Below are 25972 nucleotides of genomic sequence, written 5' to 3'. Positions count from 1 at the left end.
GTGTCCTTCTGCTGCTGGTGACCCCAGAGCTGGACCCAGCCCTGCAGGGGGGCTGAGTAGGGGGGAGAATCGCCCCCCCCCGCCCTCATCAAGAGCTGCGATGACGCTGGGGCACTGCGCTGGCTTCCACCAGCGCCCCTTCCTGCAGCTCTGCGGGACCCCCCCCGGGACCCCCCCGCCGCCACGTGTTGCTCCGGCGCATGCGCAGAGCGTCGCGGCTGCCGCGCAGGCGCAGCTCCCCCCGCGCAGGCGCAGAGCCCCGCGGGCAATGGCCGCCGCCGGCCATCGTTGAGGCGCTGCCGTTGCCCGGCGGTGCCGTCCCCGCTCCGTCACCGCTCCGCTCCGGGCGGCCTCATGAGGAGGCGACGGCGGAGCGGCGATGGGCTCGCTGAGCAGCCGGGTGCTGAGGCGGCGGGTGGGTCTCCCGCGCGGCGATGGCGCGGCCGCGGACGGTGGCGGCCGGGGCGGCAAGAGGAAGCGCGGCGGGGCCGAGGGGCCCGGTGACAGCGACAGCGACGGCGAGGCCGAGCGGGAGGAGCGGCTGCTCAACACCCCCCGCAGGTCCGCGCTGCGCGGCCGGCTGGGAGCGGGGGGGGGGCTGGTCACCGCCCCTGGGGGGCCTGTGGGGCTCAGTCCCGGCCGTGGGTCTGTCAGGGCGCGGGAAGGGGCCGCAGGGCGGTCCCCGTGGCCCTGAGGCAAGAGGAAGGGGCGGTGTGGGTCTGAGGGGCCTGGCAAGGCTGGGGGGGGCGGTTCTGGGGGCAGGGGCTGGGGCAGCCGAGGTCCGAGCCCGGTCTTCAGGGGCTTGTTGTGTAAGAAGGAGGTGAGGGGGGGTTGGAGAACAAAGGATTTCGGTGTGGGGTTGGTGTCTGTCCTGTGGAAAGGGCCCGGCAGCGGCTGCAGTAAACGAGAGAGGGGGAGTGAGCGGGAGGGGGTGGTCAGTCAGGCCCTCATGGGGAGGAAAAAAGCCTTGTCGAGTTATTTATTTTAGTGTTGCTGCCGTAACAGAAAATGTTGAAGGAGTGTGTCTCTGTTTGCCTTTTTGTATAGGAAAAAATTGAAAAGCACTTCTAAATATATTTATCAGACTCTGTTTTTGAATGGGGAGAACAGTGATATCAAAATTTGTGCTCTGGGAGAGGAGTGGAACTTGCATAAGATATATTTGTGTCAGGTAAGCGACTTCTTTCTTACTGGCAATAGAAGCTGTATTTTTAATAAAGGAATATCTGGTAAATGTTAAGTGTGACTTGAGTTTGGTGGTTTTTTCCCTTATATTTCAGACTTCCCACTCTTTCTGTGGATGCAGACAGTTAAAAAACTTGTGCTTTTGAAAGCAACGTTAGGAAGCATAGCTGTAGCTTCGTGTTTGAAAAGTTTCTTCAGTTCTGTCTTTTGCTGTTTAATTTTTTTAATCTCATCTTAACCTTGGCACATCCTTTGTGAAAACAGTCCTAAAAGTTGTCTTTTGGTGTCCTGGGAATGTGTTTTTGTTTGGTAAACGAATGGCTGAGAGTCTCCTGCGATGTTAATATTACTGCAGAGCAAAGACAGCGCTTCCAGAATGGATTTGTAAAGCATTTGCTAACCGGGTTCAATTTTATTGTTCGTTGGGGCTTGGGTATAGGAACCTGAAGTGAAATTGCTGGAGCTGAGTCTCTATTTGTTATGCAGCCTTCTTCATTGGGTGAAGGCTTTCTTGCTGTTGCATGAGGAAGGTATGCACAGAAACTCTAAAAAGGAACACATCTTATTGTGCACCTGCAGAAAAGATGCTGTTTCTGCAAGCCATTTTATTTTGGGCTTGTATTAAGGTGAAGTTCTTTGTGTTACTTCTTGTGTTTTAGTAGTGAGGAGGTACTGTTATCTTGACTGTCTGTCCTCTTTATTACTTTTCCTGTGACAAAAGTCGGGAGAAACCATGGTTTTGTCTTGAAATGTGTAATTCAGTTGTGCCATTAACTTTCAAGTCGGAGTCTAACCTTGGAAGCAGTTTATTTGAAGTGAGAAGAGAAAGCAACGTCAGGTACTATACCTGAAAAGGTGTGAGCTGCTTTATTAGCTGTAGCCAAACGCAAAGTGGGTTTGTGTTAGGAGGTGAAGATGTCACATGCGGTGCTCAGCAGGTTGTATTCAGTTTCTCTGGTGTAACAAGTGATGGTAGAAGCGAGTTCTTGATCTTTTTTTTTTTTTTTTTTGGTGGTTGTTACGTTAATGCCATGATTTCAGTGCAGGTACAGCAGTCGCCTTAGTTGGCCACCGCAAGGGAAATTCTCATTGCTTTCTTTTAGGAAAACGCCTTTTATTTTACAACCTTTTAAAGAGCACTTTAGTGAGGGCAGGGAAGTAATTTGTGTATAGCCAAAGACTGACCAGTGGCAGCCATCTCTTGATCTCTAGAACAGTGGGTGTGTTTGGCTAGAGAGGAAAGCTGGCAGACACAGCTTTAATTGTGTGCTCACTTTTGACTGTGTAACAAAGGGAGGATGTAAGGGGGTTGGACAGTCAGACTTAGGTTGTGCAGCATAAACAGGGTGGGCATGTTGCTGGTTTGTCCTTAGACTGTCATTGGTGATGGTGTTTTTAATTGTTGTGATTCTGTTGTTGCTACGTCTCAAGTTCACGAAGCTGCTCCTTAAAACTTAGTGTGGGTTGATGAGTAAAATTGAACATTTAATCACGTCTGTGGATGCTTTTTAACAGACTTTGGAAATTGCAATTTTGTTCTGTAGAGGCCTTGTACAAGTGATGTTCTTGTGAGATGAAATTTTGTGGTCAAGTTAACCGTTCTCATAAGTCAGGTTTCTATTTCAATTCATGCTGTCATTGGCATGATGTTACTATAGGGAAAATATGTTGGGAGGTTAAACATAACTCCCTCTGTGAATTACTCTTAATGAAATTACGGCTCCTCCTTTGCCTCGTTGAGCAGATTATCTCAGTCTGAATGGTTCTGTTTCCCTAGTCTCTCAAGTTTCTGCATTTAGTTTGATAAGTAACAGTAAGGTGCTGCTCTACCTGTTAAGGGCAGATCTGAGAAATGGAGGATTTAAATAATAAATTCTCATGAAATTGAGCTGATCTACATGGCAAAGCTAAGGTAGCCTCATGAGGATTGGTAAGATGAATAAGGCTCTGGTTTTGAGAGTAGTGTGAATGTCATCATAGTTAGGGGATATGCTGAAGGTATGGAAATACTTACATAACCAGATAAAATCAAAATTGGATTTTATGTTGTTTGCTGCCCTGAGTTGAAATGCTGAGTTAAGAGGTCAGGGAATATGGTGCTGTACAAATAGACTTTATTTTTTTGATCTCTCAGGTAAACTTCAGTGAGTGATAGCATCTCATAATGGGCACATCTGCTGCTGAGAAGGAAAATCATGAATCCTAGTAGAGCAGTGTATTTCACTTCATTTGGATGGAAACCTATCAAATTCTAGTTTTATATGCCTTACACTTTATAATAAAAGGTATATTTACATAAATGGTGTATGTGTATGTGTTCTTGGTATGAGACTACAACCTTGTACATTAATTTGTATGTCTTGCATGCTGCTTTTATTTTTTCTCCCCATACCCAAACTGGCATTCCCTAATACCTGCAGGATTTGTTGTCTGCCAGTAGCATTAAAGACTTAGTTCTTGGACTAATTATATATCCATTGGTGGTGTGGTTTGTAGGAAAAAGAGCTTATGTGATTTTTCTGGCCCTTTAAAGCTCTTTACTTGCTATGATTACAGACACATAGTCCAAATTTTCTGTACACACTTTCATTTTCAGAAATAAAAGCAAATACAATTAGCCCTTTCTCAAGTATATCAAAATGTTTTAGCTTGTGAAAAGTTCCCTTAATACATTCTGTTCTGCATAAAGGTAAATATTAACAATTTTTTGTTCCATGTACTGCTTTTAACGGTTTTAATTTGAATGAAATCTCTTACTTGACTTCTTTTTTTCTCGTCTTCCCTCATATAGTCAGGCTACTTTTCCAGTATGTTCAGTGGATCTTGGAAAGAGTCTAGCATGAACATCATAGAGTTGGAGATTCCTGACCAAAATATTGATATAGAAGGTAAGTGGGAACCTTTTATTTTAATATATGTTCTCGAGGTAGAGGTTAAGTTGAACCTGACAAAAAAATCCTGAAAATACTGATTATTTTTTTTAAGAATATTTTTCAAACTAGTAAATAAGAAACTTGAGAGAATGTTCTGTGCTCATTCAGTTTTGAGCTTAACTCAGGTCAGCAGTAGAACTGAATTCATTTTTGTCCCTCTGAGTTGGGAAGTGCAGCTGAAAAGCAGCCGCTTGTCTTGTTTCGGCATCGGGGCTCTTGAGATCGGCTTCTGCAGCTCTTGCGGGGACCCGAGTGCTGGACTGTGAATCACATCTTCATCTCTCCGGTCTGAAAAGCTACTCAGTGGAGCGCTTGCAGGGGACCCGTGTGAGCTGACAGAGGGTGTTGCTGGGGTTCCAAGCACCACGGAGTGAGGAAGTAGCATTTTCAGAAGAATGAGAGAAACCTGTAATATCGTGACATTATGCTAGGGATCAGTTGCAGAGAAGGATCATGAGGCTTAACTTCTTTTTAGCTAGTTTGCTCTCCTCGTTGCTCCATGGTGTGATTTGGTGGCTGTTTAAGATTAATATTTTGTGATAAACAGTGAAAAGGATGTATTTCGTTGTTTGATGCCATGTTTTGTGTTTTCTGTGTGTACTTGGGAGGGTAAATACTAGCTTTTTATCCAGAGCAAATACAGTTGTAGAGAATGTGTGCACCCAAGAAGTTTGGTTATATTTAAGGATTCTTTTAGTTATCCATGCTCAATGTCCCATCTTTTTTAACACCTACACTCTTTTCAGCTCTACAGGTGGCTTTTGGCTCACTGTATAGAGATGATGTGTTAATAAAACCCAGTCGAGTAGTTGCACTTTTAGCAGCAGCCTGCATGCTGCAGCTTGTAAGTAAGAGATAAGCAATATTTTTATGCTTTCTTTTCAGATAAAGATAACAGTTCATATTATGCTCACATGCTTGTACTGTTTCACTCAGAGAAATGAATCATCTTTTCAGATTAAGTGGGGAAAAACCCAAACATAATGCAGTGGTTTTATTTAAAAATGCTATGACTAAGATTCAGTTGTAATATTAAGTGCTGCTTTGAGAATCATATCTAGAAGTAGATTAAAATATGTTCTAACAGATCATTTGTTCTACCCTGAAGGTATTCATTAAGCTTTTCTTTAGTGTGATAGATTCTTAAGAAAAATCTATTTTTCTGAAGAATTTTGGTTTAAATTTTCTGGATGTCATAGCATAGGTCACCAGTGTGTGTGACTTCGGTAGTTTTTCAGGCATGGAAATTTGTATAAACTGCACAATCTTTGACATTTCCTGTCGGGGAAATAAAACTTTGAATATTTGTGGGTTTTTTTCCTCCCCACAGGATGGCTTAATCCAGCAATGTGGTGAAACAATGAAGGAAACCATTAATGCAAAAACTGTGTGTGGTTATTATAATTCAGCGGGGACATACGGGTTAGACTCCGTGAAGAAAAAGTAAGAATTACTTTCTTCAAGCTGCTTTGTACATTGCTAATTAAAAGTGTGAATTTACACATAGTAAAATAATGCCCAAGCTGTTTTTTTTTTTTTCTTTTAAAAGCTATCTGACTTGGTCTCTTTGTCCTATTTAGTTTTGAGTTTGTACTGTAATCAATTACCTTTAAAAATTGGTGGAGATTATGGTAGAATGGTTATCCTGTGCTGTGAATTAATTACTAACGTGTATTAGTAAAGACAGTATGTTTGGTCTTCAGCGTGTTGGTGAGATAATACTTGCGATCATTGACTGTTTTATCACAAAGCTGCTTTAATATTCGGAACTTAAGCTTTATCTTAATTAGGAGGGATAATTACACATTTGGGATCAGAATGCTGAGGTTAGTGCTAACTGCATCCTTCTGCTGTAAATTGGTGTATTCTCTCAGCTTTTTGTGACATGAATAGTACTTTGAATTTAGCTTTCACCATACACTGAGAGAAACTAAATGCAACTTTAAGAGTTTCAGAAATTTTTTTATCATTTTCATGGTTTTGAAATAACTTTTTCATATTTTTATGCATTCATGTCTCAGGTTAAAGCAGTATTTCAAAATCATGTGGTACATAATCAGACTTTGTGAGCCTGAGCAACTGTTGCAGGAATGTTGGCATGTATAAGAAAAAAATGAAAGTATTAATTCCTTGCTTTTAATCTAGGTGCCTTGAATGGCTCTTGAATAACCTGATGACTCACCAGAGTGTTGAACTCTTCAAAGAACTCAGGTATTCAGGCTTCAGTTAACTTTGAGTGATGAAGTACAGTTTCTTCCAAAGTATATAGCTCACTACAAATAACTTTTTAGGCTACTGACGGTTGCTTGTTACCTGGCTTGCTTTCTTGCTTTTGTCTATACTGTCTCATAGAACTGTGATTTTTTTTTTTTTTAATTTTTTTTTTCCAGCATAAACCTCATGAAACAGCTGATCAGCTCTTCTAACCTATTTGTAATGCAAGTGGAAATGGATGTGTACACTGCTCTCAAAAAGGTACTTAGCAAAGGGGCTGGCTGGGGCTTTGTGAAGTTGAACTCCTTGAGTAGTAGCTGATTTGCAATGCAATGAAAATTTTAGCCTTTTTGGTATTTAATTAAAGTATTTAATAGAGCACCAGAGTCTTTGTAGGAATGAATGCATTATGAAAGTGTTCTTTTTAATAATGCAAGTATTACTTGTTTGAAAACTTCTTCAATTAACTTAGTAGTTTGTCTGTTTTACCTAGTGGATGTTCCTTCAGCTAGTGCCTTCTTGGAATGGGTCTTTGAAACAACTCCTAACTGAAGCTGATGCCTGGTTTGCCAAGCGTAGGAAAGGTAGGATTAATTGGTGTGGCCTTGGATTGGGGAAGACGTGGGCTAGAAGTAAAATACAGTAGTCTTCCTCCACTTCCAAACTTTCTTCTGTTTTCTCTGGGAAGGCTTCCCTCTGCCAGCAGTCCCTGGCATCAGATTCTCAACACCGATAGCTTTTTTCACTGTTTTGTCCACGTGTTTTCAAGTGAGCACATAGCTTTTTCACTGTTTTGTCCACATGTTTTCAAGTGAGCAGACATGGTCGCTATTTTTGCTTTGTTGCTTTTGCTATTGTTCAGTTAGGATAAGCTTTTGTTGCCTTCTCACTAGAAGGCACTAGCATATTTCAAAAGAGGAAAAGTTTGGTCTAACATTTCTGCTGAAAGGATTTGAATGTAAGTAGTTTCTTAATTTTAGCTGCAAAACCTGATTTGCCTGCCATAATAACTTTCTCTGATCAGTAAGTTAAAGCTCAATCTCGAATATAAATAGGATTGGGAAAATATTTAGGAAAACAAGTTGTAATGCTGGTGCTGTGTCTTGCAGATTTTGAGGATGACATTGCATTCCTGGAATCGGAACAGGGGAATGTGTTCCTGTCGGTGTTCACACACTTGAGGTTACAGTACATCATCAGTGACTTGGCATCAGCCAGAATTATTGAGAGAGATTCCCTAATACCCTCAGGTGAGTGAGTACTCAGCTGATCCAGTTCCGTGTGCCTTTCGTAGCCTGTCCTGCTTAAGAGTAATTGGAAGATCCAGGCGCGTTTACTGGTCTTGGCACTCACGTGTTTCTCTCCAATGTCTAAGATTCAGCAGAAGTTGAATATTAAATTTACATGCATAAAAGTCTTAAAAGACACACAAGTGTATTTTGATAAACTGACTGATCAGCTGTACAATCAATGCATAGTACATTATCAGTGTTTAAATAACCCTGGAGTCCCAGACATGAGGACAAACTTTGGAGAGTAAAACTTGATGGGCCTCAACTATTTTCTAGCCATTATCTTTCTAAAAAGAGCTGGGTTTTGATACGAGTTGGAATAATACCTGAAAATGAAAACCAAAAGCACAAGATGCTGTGAACTCTTCTCCCATCATCAAAGACAATCGTTATTTACTAACAGATATTTAGGATGAATTGGAGGAGATGGGATATTCAGGTATTCTGCTCTTATCCTTTTATTTGCATTTTGACTTGTATAAAATACATCCTCATTCTAGGTCCTGGTGCTTTTTGAAACCCATTTAGGTCCTGGTGCTTTTTGAAACCCAGAGCAAAATGCCATTTAATGTTGTTACAGATTGCTGCTATTAATATTACATTATCACTGGAAAATAAGAAGCCACATTCTCGTCTTGCTGCTGAAGTCTGACTTCACAGATAGGCTTTGTTCTTGGCTCAAAAGCTGTGTAAACTGGCTGCTGATAGAGGAGTAAGATTGGGAAAGAGCTATCAAGTTGGGTGCTCACTTGAAAATGTTTTTCCACTATCATTCATATCTTTTATCATGTGAAACACCTGCTCCTCTTTTCTTTTTAATTTGGTTTGGTTTCTTTTGGTTCCTCTTTTCTGCCTCCCTCCCCCTGAGTTAGTTGTGCTCTTTCTAACAGTGTTGGGACTTAGGATCTGCCTTTGATTCTGACTCCTGGTATCCTTGATGCATGTTTCACTGTTCAGTGTTCCCTCATTAGAGTTGAATCTTAGCAATGAATTTTGCATCTTGACTCTGACAGGTTTTTTTCCTAGCTCTCATGTACCCACCTTTGATATTTTTTTTATATCTGTCCACACCATAACTATCCATTCATCTGTGTCTGTGATGTCTATTTATAGCTGTGATTGCCAAATGTCAATTAAGACTGCTTTTATTGAGCTGTTTATCACTCAGTTATTTGTAACTTCTTGACATCTGTGGTATTTATCATCTGTCCATACTTGTAGCCTTGGACGTCGCTTTGGACTCTTGCCGTACGTAAATATTTAACCTGTTTTTGAGTTGCACTCCTGTCTTCCTGTAAAATTAAAACCATTTTTTTCATCTCATATTGGCTTTTTCCTTCTTGCTGCCATAGATGTCAACACAGTGATGGTATAATGCCAAACCAGACTTGTCGGAATATTTCTTTTGAAGCCTGCTAGCCTGATCAAATTGTTAGATGCTTTTAAAACACTTCCCTTGCCATTAAGATGATGTAGTGAGCATCACTTTGCTCAGTTTGTCTGTCTTGTACCGTTGTATCCTGTCTCTGCCAGAAATAATGGCTTAGTTGCTGTCTGAATAACATTGAGTTACCTTTTTCTCATGCTTTGAGATGTTCAAAGAGCGCAGTTATCAGAAGCTGAATTATGACTCTGTGATAGGGGGTACCTGTGGGGAGGGGGTAGGGGTCCTTTCCTCGCTATTAATCTGTCAAACCCTCGAGTGAAAGTGGACACTTACTACTGCTTTAAATGTACTGGCTTTCCCTACTCCCAGTTCTGGTTTAATATCTTACTAGATGGAGGAGAGACTGTCTTCCATACTAGTTCTGACAAAGTAAAATACAAAGGAACTCGGTTATCCTGGGATCCCAATGTCTATTTAAAAGTGTTCTTTGAACAGCAGGTGGAGGCAGTGGGTGACAGAGTGCCGAGCCGAGGTGCACTTTGGGTGAATGGTCTGGTCGTTATGTCCAGTAGATGGGGCAGTTTTTGATCTCAAGGAAATGATAACGTTTTGTATTATGTATAAAAATCCCGGAAGAAGAGATCTGATCTTTGATATGTGGTATTTTATATGCTTAAGTCATGTGTAAAGTAAATACAATCAGTCTTACTTAAGACTGATACTGGTACAGATCACAATGAAAGTGCAAAGGCATCTTCATTCTGTAATAAAAAAATAAGATAACTTGCATGAATGACCCTTTAGATCCTCAATTTAATGATGACACAGGAGAACTGTGGATTATCTCCTTGTCAAGTGGCTTTGTCAGCATGTGAATAAGATGTTGCAAACCAGAAATTTGCCAGTACTACACTTGATTTCCTTATCTTAATGTTGCTGTTGTTACCACTTATCAGAACTGCCTTTTCTCAAGTGTTCTTCAGTGGATAAATTTTGTGTCTATGCTTGAACCCAGAAGCCTTCTATCTATTTATGTCAGAGGAAGAATGTTTCTTAAATCGTTACAAGATTAATTGTGACTTTTGAGGCAGATTTGCTTCTGCTTATTGAAAAAGAATGTGTCGGTTTTGCATAGCTCACGAGGCATTAGAGAGCAAAATGTTTACTCTTTCATAGTTAAACAGTTCATAAGCTGTGATAAATGCTGAAATAGGCTTGATGGCTTTGTAGTCATACAGTGGGAAAGGTAGCATGGTGACAGCGAGTGTGTGGTTAGTGCAGGAAGAGTATCTGATGTTTACACTCTACCACTAATTTAAAAAAAACCCAGCTTGAATTCCAAGAGAACTGGGAGAGCTGGTAGAGAAGAGCATAATGTGGAGACCTCTGTGGGTGTAATGAAGTGCTGTTAGAGTTCAATACTTGATAGCCCCTGTCATCTGTTGATACCAGTTTGTAGTCATAAACTGTGTTAAGATGAGGAACTTTTGCTCGTCATGTAGAAGGAGGCTTAGATAAATATTGGTGGTGCACTTTCAAACAGGTTATTGGCTGCCAGTGTCCAGTATTTGAGGTGATTGCATCGTACCTGACAGAGTCTACAAGCGTGGAAATTGCTGGGTAGTTTGTATTGTGGTGTAAACCTTTTAGATGAAATTGTTCTCAAGGAGGTAAAGAAGGAAATCATGTTGCATAGTTGAAAGAAAAGGTATAATTGTGTGGGGATTTTTTTTTATACCATGTATGGTGTAGGACCTGCAGGAGAAAACTGAAATAATGTATTAGGAGTTCACAACAGAGAGGCTGTTCTTGTTTGCAGAGAAAAGGTGTACAAGAAATATGCAGTGTCTGTAAGCGAAGTGTTCGTTGTTCAACCATAGTTGAAATATCATATATGAAATAGATACAGGCATATACAGAAATAGAGAAGATGCTCTATCTCCTGATTTATGGGTTTTTTTCCTTCTAGTGCATGCATTCTCTGTTCCTTATCTGTGTAGTTTTCCTTAAATCATTTTTATACTTTCTGTTGTGCTTTGGTTTAATTCCCATTTTGGTTCTATCACAGTCTGAATCTTAACTCTAGAGTTAGTGGAGCAAGAGCTGGTTTTAATTTTTGCATCTGGGACTCCTAAGGCCATCTCAGCACTCTAATCTCACTTCTCTCTTCTCCCTTCTATCATCTTCATCAACTACCCGTTTTGGTTTTGCAGTAACAGTGGTTCTCGCTGTTCCCACCATCCCAGTCCGTTCCTCCATAGAGTTTGTTCTCATCCATGACCTTGCATAGTTGTCTCTGTTTGTTATCTTGACGAAGAACAACTTATATACTGTGCTTTTAGGTGCCTCTGATCCCTTTTGCATAGCTGGCTTGCAAGCTGTTAGTTTTTGTTCTGTTTTATCTCTCAGTTGCAACTGTTAAATTTATACAGCCGATAAAATCTTCATGGTGTTCTCAGAGGAAGAAATGATTTATGTTTATTCCTGGTAGGGGACAATTTCTGTGTGTTTTTACCATATCCGTGATAAGTCACTGTTTCCTTTTTCTTTTGATTCTGTTTTCTTCTTGTTTAACTTGTGTAGAATTCTTTTGGGGATTCAGAAAACAACATCTTCCCCCAAGAGCTTGTTAACAAGCTGCTTGGCTTAACCGAACTTTGCGTGCCGAGGAAAACGTGTGGAGTTGCATCACTTCTGGCAACTGCGAATGCTTGATAAGATGAATATAGCACTGAGTTATTTAGTGTTAGTTGTTGATTTTTATCTGTACCACTGCTTCTGTAGTGGAGGCCTGGAGATGAATAACACAAGTGCATTATCAGGTGGTGGGTTTGCATAGACCTTCCAGTTAATAAGTGTGACCTTATTATTTCAATGTAATTTTATTTCTATATTTCAAATGTTTATGAACATCCCCATTCCCAGCTCCAAAGACAACACCAAGCTTATTTATTTTTTTTTAATTTTAGAATGGCTGTCCTCTGTTTACAAACAGCAGTGGTTTGCCATGCTCAGAGCAGAACAAGACAATGATATTGGGTAGGTATATTACAGGCTTTCCTTTTATTTCTTTTTTTAACTAGAAACCTTCCTCATATAAATTCTGTAATGATTAACTTTTGGAGTTTACATTAAGAAGAGCCGGGGGGAAAGCAACTTCAATGGTTTTAAACTCTGTTCTCTGTGGAGCCGTCTATTCCCTTGGGCTGGCTTATCTCCTGTCCTTTAAACAGTAGAACTCTAGAAAACTTGTATAATGCGACCGGGGGTAGATGTTAGGAGGGATGTTCTGTACTTTCTTTTATGTTGGTTAATGCTTCTCACTGGTACTTTGCCTTGAATGTGTTGAGGCTGTGAAAGAGTAACTTATCAGCCTTCCATTTTAAGGACGACTTTAGGAACAGTACTGCAGATGGAGAAGAAGCCTTTTCTGTCCTGCTTCCTTCCTGCCTGGGCTAGGTGGGCAAGAGGTGGTTGTGTGATGTAACTAACTGCATTGGTGCAGAAGGCAATTTGTCACTTTTTGTTTATGCAGGGATAACTCCGCACTAACCTTTGTTCCTGCCTCTCCCATCCTAGCCTCCCAGGCAGCGAGCGAGGGCCCAGCACCCAGCAGGGCTTGGCATCCCGTCACCCGTTTGCCTCATTTCCTTCTAATTTCACAGCCTTTCCCTCACTCAGTGTTTATGTTTGATAGTTCTCCTCTGCCAGCACCTCCAGCTTTTCCCAGGCAGTGCATCCTTCTCCACTGCTAAGACCATGTCCTCTCTAATCCTCCTGTCTTATACCCTATCTTTTCTCCTTCCTAGACCACATGCTGCACTGTGGTGGCGTTGCATTGCTGTTGAGGAAATTCCATGACAACTACCACATTTCTGTGCCCTTTCAAAGACCTGCATGTAGCTGTACTTTGTGTAACACCCTGACTGGTGTCTGTGTGTAATGCGTAGTTGGGTTTTTGAGCCTATGCCTAACGGGGGTTGTCAGTGGTGCTGGCTTGGGCAGCGAGGCATGTTTTCATGTGTGTTAGATGTATGCATGATCACCAACTGTCTCCCTTCCTTCTGCTTGCTTTTTGCCAGGTTGCATTGAGCCGAGGTCCCTTAATCTCTTTGTAAATACCTAAACTATGGCAAAATGCAAGTGCAGGAGTTGTTCCTGCCTTTGTCTTCTCTCCTAGTTCTTGCTGTGCTTTGTGGAGAATGAATGTCATATCAGGAAGCTGCAAAATGTTTGTTACCTTTCAAAAACCAATAAACCAACTTCTTTATTTTCTTCCATCAGTTCTGTTAGCCCAACATTTGCCGTTCGGAAGATGAGCATGTTCAATTGCAATGGTAGGCTTCACTTATTAATTGCAATCTGAAAAGCGTAAGAACCACTGTCCTGATTTGAACCAAAGGCTGTGCAGGCTGTGGCAGCGTCCAGCGGGAGGCAGAGTTACAAATCTTCCACCTTCCTTTAAAGTGAAGAGTGAGTGTTCTCTTGATGGACTTCTCCAGCAGCGAGTAGTTTTTTCCAGCTGGAGGTTTTAGCCCTGTCGTTACTGACTAACCAACCACCAATAGACCAAATAGTTACAGTTCTGTTTTGAAAGAGCTTATGCTTTAGCCCCAACACCCTGTGGCAGTGGCTGCCATGGTTTAATTGTGTTTTATATAGGAACTACTTCCTTAATTACTTTATTTTGATGGTATTATGTTATACTGTAAAAAATTGCCCAAACTCTCTGATTTTTTTAGTCTTAAGAATAGCCAAGATTCTGAAGAAGTGGTTGTCTTTCTCAATAGCAGTGCTTTAGAAGATGGTAGAGGTAACGTGTGTAATTGTGAATCTTACCATTTCAGCTCCTAAAGATTAATGTCAGGTGGTCATAGCTTGTTTCTCATACTATTGTTTTCTTGGGAAAACTTCTCTTGTAATGCTGTTGTTGAGGTATCCAACAGTAGATGATCGTACGTTGTGAGTTACCTTCTAGCTCATATGGGAATCACAGTTAATATGAAAGGGAGTATTACCATAGTAATCAAAATTCTGACACAACATAAGACCATGTATTTGCTTTTTTTTTTTTAATGTTGTTTTGGCAGTTCACTGTAATACAGTGAAAATACTTTCATTGTCAGCCATCAGATATACATGCTTCTGGAAAAGCAAGCTCTCATACAAACTGAAGTGAAGGTGGTGGGGATCATACCAGCTTTAAAATGAGCAACTTTCATGTTCAACTGCAGTGCTGATGATTTCAGTGGCTTTTGGAAAGAGCCAGAGTATTTTTCCATGTTTTTCTTGCTTGTCTAGTTTTCTCTTTTGCAGTATGGGATTAGTTTTTTTAAGACAGCTAAAACCAAAGATCTCAGACAGAAGTTTTACTTAATAGCAGACATCTGTTTGCCCAAATCTCTTACTCTGGCAGTCATCGCCAAGGTCTTTCATTAATGGCAATGGTGTTTCTTCTCAATGTGTCTTAACTTCTGACCAGTAATTTACAGACAGTGCTTCAAGGTGGCATCCAGGTTACTGTTTGTTTAATAGCCAATAATGGACTAATTGTCTTTGGACATGGTGTTCTCTGGAGTTGTGTGGGAGGGAGATGGTGGGGGGTGTGCACGCCTGTGTGCATGGAGTGCTTCCCTGTAGTTACGTGCTGCAATGTCACTCGTCCATAGGACGCCGTCTCCAGGGAGATAAATGTTATCTGCAGCCCTGAGATCGCTTCTCTGTCTTCTACTGGCAAGCTGTAGTGCCACCCTGCAGGGAGATGCCTCTGGTTTGTAACTTAAGTCTTAGAAGGGAAGACATGCAACTGTTCTTTCCATTAAAGCAAATATTTTTGGACATTCGACCAACCTGTAGTTGAAAGAACAGAATTAAGATTTTATAAGACCAACCTTTTATCCAGGTCTGCTGCCCTTCCTCTCACACTTACCAGTATGTTAACACATTTTTTTTTTGTCCCTTAGAGATAAGGAAGTAAAGTTTAGTGTGCTGAACAAAATGTGAAGTCTGACTCCCAGTGAGCTGTAGTAAGGCTCTATTTTCATATCCCACCTGGTGCACAGCATAATTGCACCTGCTTATTTGAAGACTGCCAATGTGGAAACTACGTTCCTTTGAAATGTGTGATGTGGTTTGCTCTTTTGATAACTTTAGAGAGGTTTCTCTTCTACCTTAGGTAGTTTGCATTTAAAAGGACTAAACATTTTATTCATTCTTCAGAATTTGAGAATTTTTTAGTGTAATACTGGAGTTTGTGACTTTGAACTGTAGCTGCTCAAGGTTTACTTCTTGCACTAAAGTGGATCACTTTTTTTTTTTTTAATTAAACATTCGCTCAGTGGCAGATGCAAGACATCTTTTGAGTCCATGACTGAAATAATTTCTACTCTAATAGTCTCTTTGGCAGTGTTTAAGAATGAAATAGAATAACTTGACTGTTCACTAAGCATATGGTAGGCCAATGTAAGTGGTTAAAGCCAAAAGTTTTGCATCTTCTGAGGCTGCTTGAGGATTTGAGAGGGGGGAATACTAATGTCTGTCTGAACATTATGTACTAATGTTTGTGAAATTTGTCACTAATTAAACAGAAATAAATCTTTTATCACCATTACTGAATTTAGGTCAGCTACATAACCAGTTCAACTAGAAGATGTGGGAAAAGTACGCAGGAGGTTCTTGGATGAATTTGGTTAGCATGATTAGCTTATTTGCCTAACTTATTCATAAAATACTTCATCTTACAGGATTGTTTTTTATAGAAACGGGGCAAAAAGACCACAGACTGAGTTTGTACATAAAAGCCGTAGCCGCAAGTTCTTGTGGTGTGTGTGTACAGTAGGAAGAGAACAACTGCTGTGTTTTTTCTTGCTTATATAGCTTGAAATACATTGTTTGATATTGCAGGTGTATAACTGGGGGGTTGTTGCCTTTCGTTGTGATTTATAATACTCACTTTAAGCATTTGTCCTCAGTGTAACTTGAAGACTTTCTGGCACTGGTTGCTTATTTGATTAATGATGTAGTCATGTCTAAAGTTAAGCGAGTAACATACCTCTGGAAAACTGGGACTGATTTTACTTGTGCTGGCTCTGCAAGGTTTTTCTTACGGGTTGAAGCGCCAGTGGAAACTGTTGGGTGAAACAAGTTCATGTTGGTATAGGGTGACAGAAGCAGGAGGCATGTGGCACTTCACGATCACCGCGGGTAAACTTTTTTTAGACAAGTTGCACAACCAGCCACTTGAGAAATCTTTCACAATGACTCTGTGGGTGCTTCTTCGTAGAACTGCTATTTTGCAGAGTCCTGCTGCTGTTCCTTAGCAGTAGCACTCATTTATGTTTGTGCCTAGTAAGTCAGACTACTGCTTGTAAAAAGGCCTTTGGGTTTTTTTAGGAGGACTGGAGAATGTATTTCATTGCAACAGCTATTATTGCCTTATCGGGAAAGGTTCTGTTGTAAGAGTCCTGCTGAACTGAGCTGTCACAACCGGGTTTATGTTGCGGTTTTGTAGAGCAGTTGGATGTTCATGGGACGGTTTGGGTTGGAAGGGATCCTGGGAGGTCATCTAGTCTAACCTCTCCTCGAAGAAGGGTCACTTGTGTGGTCAGACCAGTTTACTCAGGTCTGTTCATCTTTCCCACGTTAATGTACCGTACAAAGCTGTTTAAGTGTCTTTAAAGATGTACTTTTTTTGTAGGCCTCAAGAAATAAATAAAGAGGAACTGGAAGGAAACAGCATGAGGTGTGGTCGAAAACTTGCAAAGGATGGTGATGTAAGTATGCCATGTGGCTAAGTCTGACATGTCTCAGACATGTTAGGTATTTTCAAAACATGTAGGTCTTAATTGTCAAACTGCATCAAAAAGAGGTAATGGAGATGGTACGTTAAATAAATTATTCTCCCTAGAAGGATGGAAGCACTTGCTGTCTTTGTGATGAATAAGGGATTAGTGTTTTAATTGTGCTCTTGTGCTGCAAGCAAGCCCATGTTTGGAAAAACTTTAGTGTGTGAAAGGAGGGAATGTAGACATGACTTGTCATTTGAGACTTGTAAAATACATGCAGTTAAAATACAGCTCTGATCACTGGTGTCTTTTTCTTTTTAACTGGAAAAGGAAGCTTTCTAGATGAAATGTGTAATAGTGACAGCCAGAACCCCTGTGTATTCCATATACCTATATGTCTTTAGGTAACAGGTCTTGTGAAAAAACAGTAAATGTGAATTTTTTCCGCCTGAAGTTGCTTAACCCAAGGATGTTGTACTCCAGGGAGTGCTTTGAGCATGAGTGGGACCAGTAGTTAAGTGCTACTTGGGAATACAGCACCGGTTACCAGAATGCAAAAGGATTTTAGTTCCACTTGTGTTAAATGTCATTTTGTTTGGAAGGCAGCTGATACTGAGCTTGTCTCGTGCAGTCATCTGTCTGCAGGGGTTGGCCACTAAAGCGAGTGGTTGCCTACCAAGATGTCTTATGTTTCAGATAGGTGTTGGGAAGGATCCTTGAATCCACCATACATCTCAGTAGCCAAGAATTCCGTTCCCAGGTTCGATTTGTTGGCACTTGTCTTTCATATTGTAGCCACTACTCAGACTGGTTTGTTTGGGTTTTTTTACTTATGTTCTTCAGTACTGCTGGCGGTGGACTGGGTTCAACTTTGGCTTTGACCTTCTTGTTACTTACACAAATCGGTACATCATTTTCAAACGGAATACGTTGAATCAGCCATGCAGCGGATCAGTCAGTCTGCAGCCTCGGAGAAACATAGCCTTCAGGTAAACACTAACCAAGAAGGCAGACCCTGTGGTGTATGCTAAAATGTTTACTGTAACTATGCCTTTTACATTTTGTTGCCACCAAATTATTTACATTTGAAAGTGTTACTCTGTCTTCTTGGGAGAAACTCTTTGTGCTGGAAAAACTAAGTTATGGGAGACAAAGTAGTTTAACTGTTGTTATATATGCCTAGGTTACGTCTGGCCTCCTTTGATAGCAGTGGGAAAATTATTTGCAGTCGAACGACGGGATATCAGATCCTGACCCTTGAGAAGGACCAGGTATGTTTGTGGAGTTTTGAGCAGTTGAACTTGAATTGTGGAGTCCAAGGCATGAAAAAAATGCTGAGAAGTCAACAGTGCTTTTGAATAGGAGCTGTTCTTGTTGTCATTGCTTATGTGGAATTTCAAGCGTTCCTTTTATAGGTAGTGGAGGATTAAGCTAATTTGTGAAGTGTAACTAGGGTAGGATACTGTGGATTTCATTAGTGTTGATAATAGTGAAAATAGTTCCCGTGGTGCTGCAGAAGCTGTTAGTGTAGTGTTCTGCTGGACGACTGCTTGCTTTCCCAGACTTCCAACCCTGTTGAGATTACCTGTCTGAATAATATGGCCAACAGACTCCTGCTTATTTAGAGCCAAATTTGGAGTTTGTTTCAAGACTCTTGTATTGTAAGCTGAAGTGTTAAAAGGATGTCTGCATATTGTTCGAGGGTGGTATTTATTACTCTATTTAAAAAAATAAATAAAAGCCTGAGAGAGGAGTGTTGTTTTCTTAAGAGAATGTGCCCATTTCCACCCATCTGTGACAGCAGAATTTAGTAAGGAATGTGACTTGATCATCAAGTTTTTAAAATCCTAATCAGCAGTGATATGTAGATGGTGAGTACACAGAAAACTTCCTGGTGAATGCCCTCCTTACTGTTAGGATAAAGTTTCACTTTTGGTACCCCAAAACCAGTTCCTAGAATAAAGCCAAAAAATTTCTACCAACAAACTGTAATTTGCCTTGAGGTGTAGACTGTTACAGATTGCCTGGTTGATTAAATCTCCTGAAACTGATAGTGGCAGAAAAGTCTCCCAGCACAGCTTGAAGGTAAACTCTGCTCAGGTTTTTCTTACAGTTCTGTTATCTTTGATGCAGAAGGGTTGGCAGCACTGGGTCAAAGGCTTATGAGCATTTTGAGAGTATCTTATCTGTGTTAATGTTATAAAACATCTGCTTCAGGTGAAGGTGAATTACTATCTTGGTATTTTTATCTTCTGCTTTTTAGTACATACTAACAGTCCTTCCATAAATTTTAATTATTGTCAATCTTGGGTACTTTTAGGTGTACTTCCCTCTGACATCCCTTCCTCTGCAAGTGTCCCGTGTGTTTGCTTTGCAGGAGCAGGTAGTAATGAATTTGGACAGTAGATTCCTGATCTTCCCGCTCTATATCTGCTGTAACTTCTTGTACACATCGCCAGAGAAGAAGGCTGAGAGTGAGGCACTGCTAGATAATTCCGAGAGCTGAGACCTCTTCCGTGGGATGTAGTAGCACTTCCGTAACTCCGTATGCCTGCTTTAACTTAAATGCCCTGCTGACGCACAGAGCTTTGACAACAACAAAGGCCTTACACTGTAGCAAATATATATGGCCTTAGTGTACTTCTATGCATATCTGAAGAGAAGATCAGAAATTATATAGGCCAAAACTAGTTATCCCATATTTTTTTATTTCTGTTCTGCATCTTCAGACAGTAGCCATTCCGTCTTTTGAGAAATGTTACTTTTTTTTTTTTTTTCCTGGGCAAAAACTGAGCCAAATTTGAAATAGGGAATTTGTGTGAACAACATCTTACAAACTTACCTGTCATATTCTGAGCACACAGTGTAGGATGTGTGAATTTTTTTAGTGTGTGGTTTTTGTTTTTTTTTTTAACTGATCTGTAAATACCAGATCAATAGTGTGCTTTCTTTTGTGGTCCTTTTCCCCCAGGGCCAAATACATCTGTGTAAATTTTGCCTGTCAACTTCTGTTAGTTATTTAACTGTACAGACTTTCAAACCTGCTTGGTTCTAAGCCTTTATTGCATCTCATATACACACATTTCTTTCTTGTTCTTGGGCTTTTTTTAACGTTGCCACAAATATTTCTCTTTTTTTAGCATGTGAATTTTGCTAATAAGGATGCTTATAAGTGAATTCTTTTTTTCCATGTACTCAAAATGCTCTCATGTACTCGCTGTCATTTGAGTCTGTTATACAGCAGCAGCTTTCAGTTAGGATTCTACTGAATGCTCACTATACTCACATGAACCAAATACCAGTTTTTAAACATTGTTTTTTTGTGACTTGTTTTAACTGTTACATTGGGAATATATCCCGTATTAGCTCAGGAACTTGTGACCTTTGAGTGCCTTTTGAGTTGTATGTGTTAACACAAACTTCACATCAGTTAAGCAAGGTCACAGGATCCAAAGTAAGAGCTGGGAACAACAGATTCCTTTTCAGTTGGTTTGACGAATGAGTCAGGCGTAAGAGGTTCACCATACTCGTTCTTTGTATGTGTTGGGTTTTATGTTTGTCTTTTGCAATTTTGAATTCTTACAGCAGGATTTTTGGATTCAAAGTGGGAATTTTGCCTCTTTAGTAGCCTATTTTTTTAATGTTGTCAGAAAAGTATAAAACCATTTGTACTTTATAACAAGGATAAAATTATGTTAGGCAAGATGGAAAGATGTGGCAAGTTGTCAATAAATGATTTCAAGTGGAATACTCACCAGTCTCTACCCTTTCCTGCCATGAATAGCTTTTGCTATTAGATTCAGCCTGTGGACGTGCCTCTGTGTAATCTTGTGTTGTGTCATACTTCTTTGGACGCAGAAAGCAGAAGCATTTTGAGATGTTCATCTGCTACATCACTGAACTTGGTATTTAGATATTTAAATAAGCAGTTTTTCTTTTTTTAACTTAGAAGTACCAAGACTTTAAAACTGTCATCGATTTAAGCAGAAAGAAAAGTGGGCTGCTTGGTAAGGGCAGAAGAGAACACATACATCAAAACCTGGGGTTTCTGTAATGCCAGGGCTGAAGTCTGAGCTTTGGTGGTGGGTTGAGCTGCCACAGGGCTCCTGCTTTGTGCTGAGGGCTTAGCACTGCCCGCTGAGGTCCAGATCCTGCTCTGCCCTTGCACCCCGCTGGTTCCCAGGGCTGCCCCTGCTCCAGACACCTGCACTGTGGTGAGGATGTGGGATGTGGAGAAAGAGCTGACAGGAGCTTCAGCTTGATGGGGTGTTTTTTTCCAGACATTAACAGCTCCTTCCTTTGATCTCTGGGTGTCCTGGTCCTACATGTGCCCTCCCTCACCCTCCTGGCTGTGCAGGGACTGTCAGTGCAATGAAACAAATCCCTTCCCAGCTTTGGTCCTTCTTCCCAGTGGACAGGATCAGGGGGTTGGGATGGGGCAGTGGTGCAGGTGCCCTTCCTGAGGGATTGCTAAGGAGTGGCGCAGCGCAGAGGGCAGGAGTGAGGGGAGCACAGAAACCCAAACACATCACAACTTACCCCAGAAAATGGGTGGTTGTTTGTTTTTTTTTTTTTCTCTCTTTTATTTGTCACTGGCTAGGAGCAGCAATCGTGGCAAAGGGGAGCTGAGAAGTACAACACCACACTCAGGAAAAACGGTATGAAAAGTACAAAAATAAGGAAGCCTATATATAATATAATTGCAGTCAATTGCTAAAAATAAATATTGTAAACACGAAATAACAACATCAGGTGAATCTACAATCACTCATTTCTGCTAGCAGCCGAACAGTCTTTGGCTTTATTTAACTCCCCCTGCCCCACACGGAGCCAACACCCGCATTAAGATGCATTTTCTTTGCCTCAAACCAGAAAGACTCCAGACTTGTGAGGGGTGTCACAAGATAAAGAACTTGACTCCCTCTTACTCCAGATTACCTTGGGACCAGGAATTGCCTCTTTTGCCTTCAGCAACCACTCTTCAACCAGAGCAAGCTAAATGATCTGTCAGAAGAAGGTATTTTCCCCTCATTATCTGCTGGGAGATTGTGGTGAGGGGGGGACCAAGACACCCCCCATCCCAGTTGATTTTCGTTGCTGTCTTGTACCTCATCACTGTTGTATGGGGCCTTGTGGGTTTTGTCCCTGTTAAGCCTGTGCCCGCTCCCTCCCGTGCACTTGACCTTTTCACCCACTTATCTCTGTCAGATAGCCTGGGCGCGTGTGGATTGCCTGATAAGAGACAGTGCAGCACACAGGCACCAAGTTCCCTCAGATCAAACGACCTCTGAGCTGTGTCCAGGCCAGAGATCTGTGCATCTCAGGTACTCCTCCGACACTTTGGCTTGAATATTCTTCTCCCACCCGGCTTTTGACTCCAAGAAGGGAAGAGGCAAATTCCTCGTGCAAGGCTCAATAATCTGCTGCTTGTGTGTATATTTTTTTTAAAATCAGTAACAATAAAACCCTGTCTAAAGTACCAACAAGGAGAGAACTGACAGAGAGCAGCCGACACAGTGAAGACCTTGTTCTGCTGCCGGTGGGGGCAGAGAAGGTGCCAGCACACCAGGAGTGCAAAGAAAATGCATCCTAAGGGGAACAAGCAAGCAAAACAAAAGCCATCCTAAAATCCACAGAGCAGTGCTTCTTACTCGAGGAAAGAGACAGACTGGGCAACGCCAGTTGATCAGTCTGTCCATCTCTCCCTACGTAGAATAATTTGATCTTCCCTTCATATCAATAGTTACAATTTAATCTTCCCTTCTTCATTTTTAAAGACATTCACATAACATCCCATGGCAATGTTTTGGTGTGAGGTTACAGTCCCACTGAAGTTACAATCAGACTGTACAGCAAACATCTGGTGCTTATCCCCTTTTGAGACAAAAAGGAGCACCTTTTATTAAAAACCTTTCTTACAGCCACAGCCAAGGGCATATCCGTGGTCACAGGTTAACACAGGTGTCTTGTAACGCTTCAAGTATTGCTTTTGAACTGGGAACATTTCAGACCCTGCTTTATTCTGAGTCAAAGCAAAGGGGAAGCAAAAGCTTTCAAGCATTACAGGAGCCTCATGGATATCTGGGTGGGTATCCATCTGACCCAGCCCAGCCAAAAATCCTCCCTGACCTCCCAGAAAGTTTAGATCTGTACCCTCGAGCTTCAGCATGTGGCTCCCTCCATTTGTCAACCCCACAGAGCTGCGGCTACCGCTCCCCCCAGACCAGGTACTGCAGGACAGACCGAAAGCAGCTGTAGCTCCAGGTAACTTGTCCTGCCTTTACTTCCTCTGTTCCAGGAGAAGAGAAAGTGCTCAGCAATTCACCCCCACCCTGCGGGCTCAGGGCTAATCCTTCCTGTCGCTGTAAAGTTACAGCCCATCCTTTGCTGCAAGGGGAGCAAGGTCACCCTGCTCCACCCGTCCTTGCTAACCAGATAGATACTTAACTACCCACGTTTTCTTCTCACCCTTTCAGTTGCCCTCACCAACAATTTGCTGAACTGGAGCCTGAATCGGCTACAAAAGCAGGGCTGCCCCATAGTCCATATCTTTCCCACTCTCCCCCCGCCCCCCCCAAACTACATTTGTATAAAATTTAGCTCACTATGATGAAAACACTACATATTTCAAAAGGGGTACAGCTGGATAACAGTTTAAAAATACAGCCACTAATGCAACCTTCTGCACCGTGCAGCAGGTAAAAACATTTCTCTTTCAATTTTTCAGTAGGCAAAATGCTGGTCTTCTCAGGAAAGAATCACACACAACTGCTTGGTACCGTATTAGAGGATTTCTGTATCATCTTTTAGAAATTTATTTAACATCTTCTAAAACTTCCACTAAACTTTGTTTCTTACATCATTTCTATACACAGTCAGATTTTGTTATAGTTGTCTTGAGGCTTATAAAAAAATAAGCATTTAAAATGCCCAAAGTGTAATTTTGCTTTAAAATTGTGCTACTGAACTTGACCCCCAACATAGAAGAGATACTTTTGGTAATGAGGTTACCCCAAGCAGTATAAAAATATACATAAAAATAGACAAAAAACTATCCTCCAAATCGAAGGTCTCTCTGTGGGTATTATTAATTTTTTTTTTTTTTTTTGTACATCACTGGAATTTCATTATCTTCTGCTAAATATTTACAGAAACACACCCACCCCCATCTGTATGCCTCTGCTCACTCAGGCAGAGAATTGCAGCATTTAGTTCATCCGTAGGCAAAAATTAATCGCTGCTTTTCACCATGGCACACAAAGTGATGCTGCGGGCACACACGTCCCTGGGAACGCTCGCAGACAGCCCTGAGGATGCCAAATGGAAAGGAGGTGACGCCAATTATTGCTGCTAACTTCACCCAACGAGTTGAGGTTGCCTCTGCCGGCGCCTCGCCGCGAGCCCGCGCGCGCCCGGGCCCGGAGTTTGTTGGGCCGGGACAGGGGTGTAGGTGACCTCCCCACGCGCTGCACGAGGAACCCGTGGGACCTTGCAGAGCAAAGCAGGCTGGGGAGAGCACGGGGAACAAAATAAAACCTCTCCTTAGGTTAAATCCAGCCTAATCCTGAAAGCTTCAGTGCAGTGCCCTGCTGCTCCCCGTGCATCGCGTCCCCGGCTTTCGGGTTTCCCTTCTGTTCTGGTGATAAAATTCAGAATGCCCAAACCTCTTCGTCCACCTGTCCTCAGGAATTTGGGTCTCTTTCTCCAGTCTACCCCAAGAAAATTTTAAATTAAAAAAACAACACAAGAAAAAAAATAAGTACTCTGTACTGTTCTTAAACGACATTAAAAGGTGAAGTCAAAACTAAGCAATATAACCCCCCCCCCCCCCGCCCCGAGACTATGTACATAAAAAGACGTAAGATCTCTTGAAACATAAATATACAGTGTATAAATCCAGGTGTCACCTAAAAGGCTGAAGACGCAGAACTATTTCACAGACAAAAAGCAAACCAAACTCACCGCGCCAAGTGTAGACACACGGCCACGACGTTTGGGGAAGGGGGGGTGTGGGGGGTGGATACTTGCAGGCAAAGGACCGACCCCTCAGGGTGGTGGTTCCTTGTGTCTGCACACGCACCAGGGAAGGGTGCCAGTGGTTTCCAGGGGGTGTAACACAACTGTACGTACCACGCCACGTTCCTACACTCTACTTAGGGTGCGGGTGAGAGGTCGGGAAATGGGATTTGACCCTGAGTCCCCAATTATTTCCAGGCACGTGCTCTGCTGGAGCAGTTAAAGAGCAGTTAAAAGCCTCTAACGTGGCTCCAGCAGGTTCTTTAATATTGCTCACCAACAGAGATACTTGGTATCTCTCAGTGCAGACTCTGAACACGCCGGTTGAGGTTCTGCACCCTGTGCTTTAAGAGTTACCATGACTTTCATGGAAATAATACAGCCTTGATCAGGGTAAAAGACTAATGGAGGTCTTTAGCCCAATCTTAAAGAGGTTTGCTTTCTACAGCACAGACACACTACAATTCACATACATAAATAGATACCAGTTACTGTAAAGTGACAATGCAGTGTCTTAATTATGCTAGCATTATCCTTTCTGCTGTTAGGGAAGATGTGAGAGCGGTTAGGAGACGTGGGGCGGAGAGCTGGTGTTTGACGGAGGCTGCAAGAGGAACAGGTCCAGCTCTAACTGGAAGTGTAGGTAGACAGCCAAAAGACACTTTTAGCTTTACTTGATAGGTGCTTTTATGGCATGCAATAAAACTCCTAAGACAACACTTTATACAAAGCACACAGCATCTCCAGTCCCACTGGTGGTATCTCAAGAGAACAAGTAAAGCTAAGAGTCTGCTTGCAAGGGGAGGCCACGTCTGTGTGTGTGTGTGTACGGAGGGAGGGAAGGAGGGACCGGGTGGGGAAACGTCCTGTTTTGCTGAAACCAAGCTCTTCGGCAAACCTCCTTCTCTCTACCGCTGGCCGGCCTCCCGGATCCGGCAGGCCACCGCCGTGATGAGCGCCGCGCCCTTGCCGCTGCCGTCTTCCGACTGGAGGAAGGTCACTTCGCACTTCGGAGACAACTGCTTCACTGTTTCGTGCATGATGGTGGAGAAGCTGTAGGGCACAGGAAGGAAGAGCTGCTGGTTTAACTCGCCTCGGGCTGAAGGTGCCAGTCCCACAAGGAACAAACCACACCTATCATCGTAGCTGCCTTGGGCAGAG

At 42.0% G+C, this 25972-nt stretch overlaps 2 protein-coding genes across 11 annotated transcripts in view; one reads left to right on the top strand and one right to left on the bottom strand.

The window, feature by feature from the left end:
- The first annotated feature begins 268 nt into the window (after positions 1 to 268).
- On the top strand, positions 269 to 20537 carry GMCL1 (germ cell-less 1, spermatogenesis associated). Of its 2 annotated transcripts, none has more exons than XM_074928607.1 (14): positions 269 to 561; positions 1048 to 1171; positions 3977 to 4073; positions 4865 to 4962; positions 5449 to 5561; positions 6264 to 6329; positions 6509 to 6593; positions 6841 to 6916; positions 7442 to 7582; positions 11981 to 12050; positions 16708 to 16783; positions 17639 to 17784; positions 17979 to 18066; positions 19173 to 20537. In XM_074928607.1, the coding sequence occupies exons 1-14, from the start codon at positions 380 to 382 to the stop codon at positions 19299 to 19301; spliced, it is 1491 nt and encodes a 496-aa protein (XP_074784708.1). In that variant the 5' UTR covers positions 269 to 379; the 3' UTR covers positions 19302 to 20537. The 2 variants fall into 2 exon arrangements, with proteins under 2 accessions (XP_074784708.1, XP_074784707.1); XM_074928606.1 differs by having other exon boundaries at positions 6826 to 6916.
- A 793-nt stretch (positions 20538 to 21330) lies between these two features.
- LOC141971164 (hexokinase-2) overlaps positions 21331 to 25972 on the bottom strand; it is a 38400-nt gene continuing 33758 nt past the window's right edge. For all 9 annotated transcript variants that reach the window (XM_074928320.1, XM_074928325.1, XM_074928326.1 and 6 more), the window contains one exon: positions 21331 to 25864. In XM_074928320.1, the coding sequence (XP_074784421.1) occupies positions 25720 to 25864 (145 nt within the window). In that variant the 3' untranslated portion in view covers positions 21331 to 25719. The remainder of the gene's footprint in view (positions 25865 to 25972) is intronic.

The sequence above is a fragment of the Athene noctua genome, chromosome 28, assembly GCF_965140245.1.
Source record: "Athene noctua chromosome 28, bAthNoc1.hap1.1, whole genome shotgun sequence".
In the NCBI taxonomy this organism is placed as follows: domain Eukaryota; kingdom Metazoa; phylum Chordata; class Aves; order Strigiformes; family Strigidae; genus Athene; species Athene noctua.
This window is presented reverse-complemented; position numbering and strand designations above follow the sequence as displayed.

What these genes read in the sequence shown, in the direction of transcription:
- GMCL1 (XM_074928606.1), top strand. Translation starts at nt 380, where the DNA reads ATGGGCTCGCTGAGCAGCCGGGTGCTGAGGCGGCGGGTGGGTCTCCCG. An exon ending in CTGCTCAACACCCCCCGCAG is followed by an intron (nt 562 to 1,047) that starts GTCCGCGCTGCG and finishes CTTTTTGTATAG; the next exon opens with GAAAAAATTGAAAAGCACTT. An exon ending in ATAAGATATATTTGTGTCAG is followed by an intron (nt 1,172 to 3,976) that starts GTAAGCGACTTC and finishes TCCCTCATATAG; the next exon opens with TCAGGCTACTTTTCCAGTAT.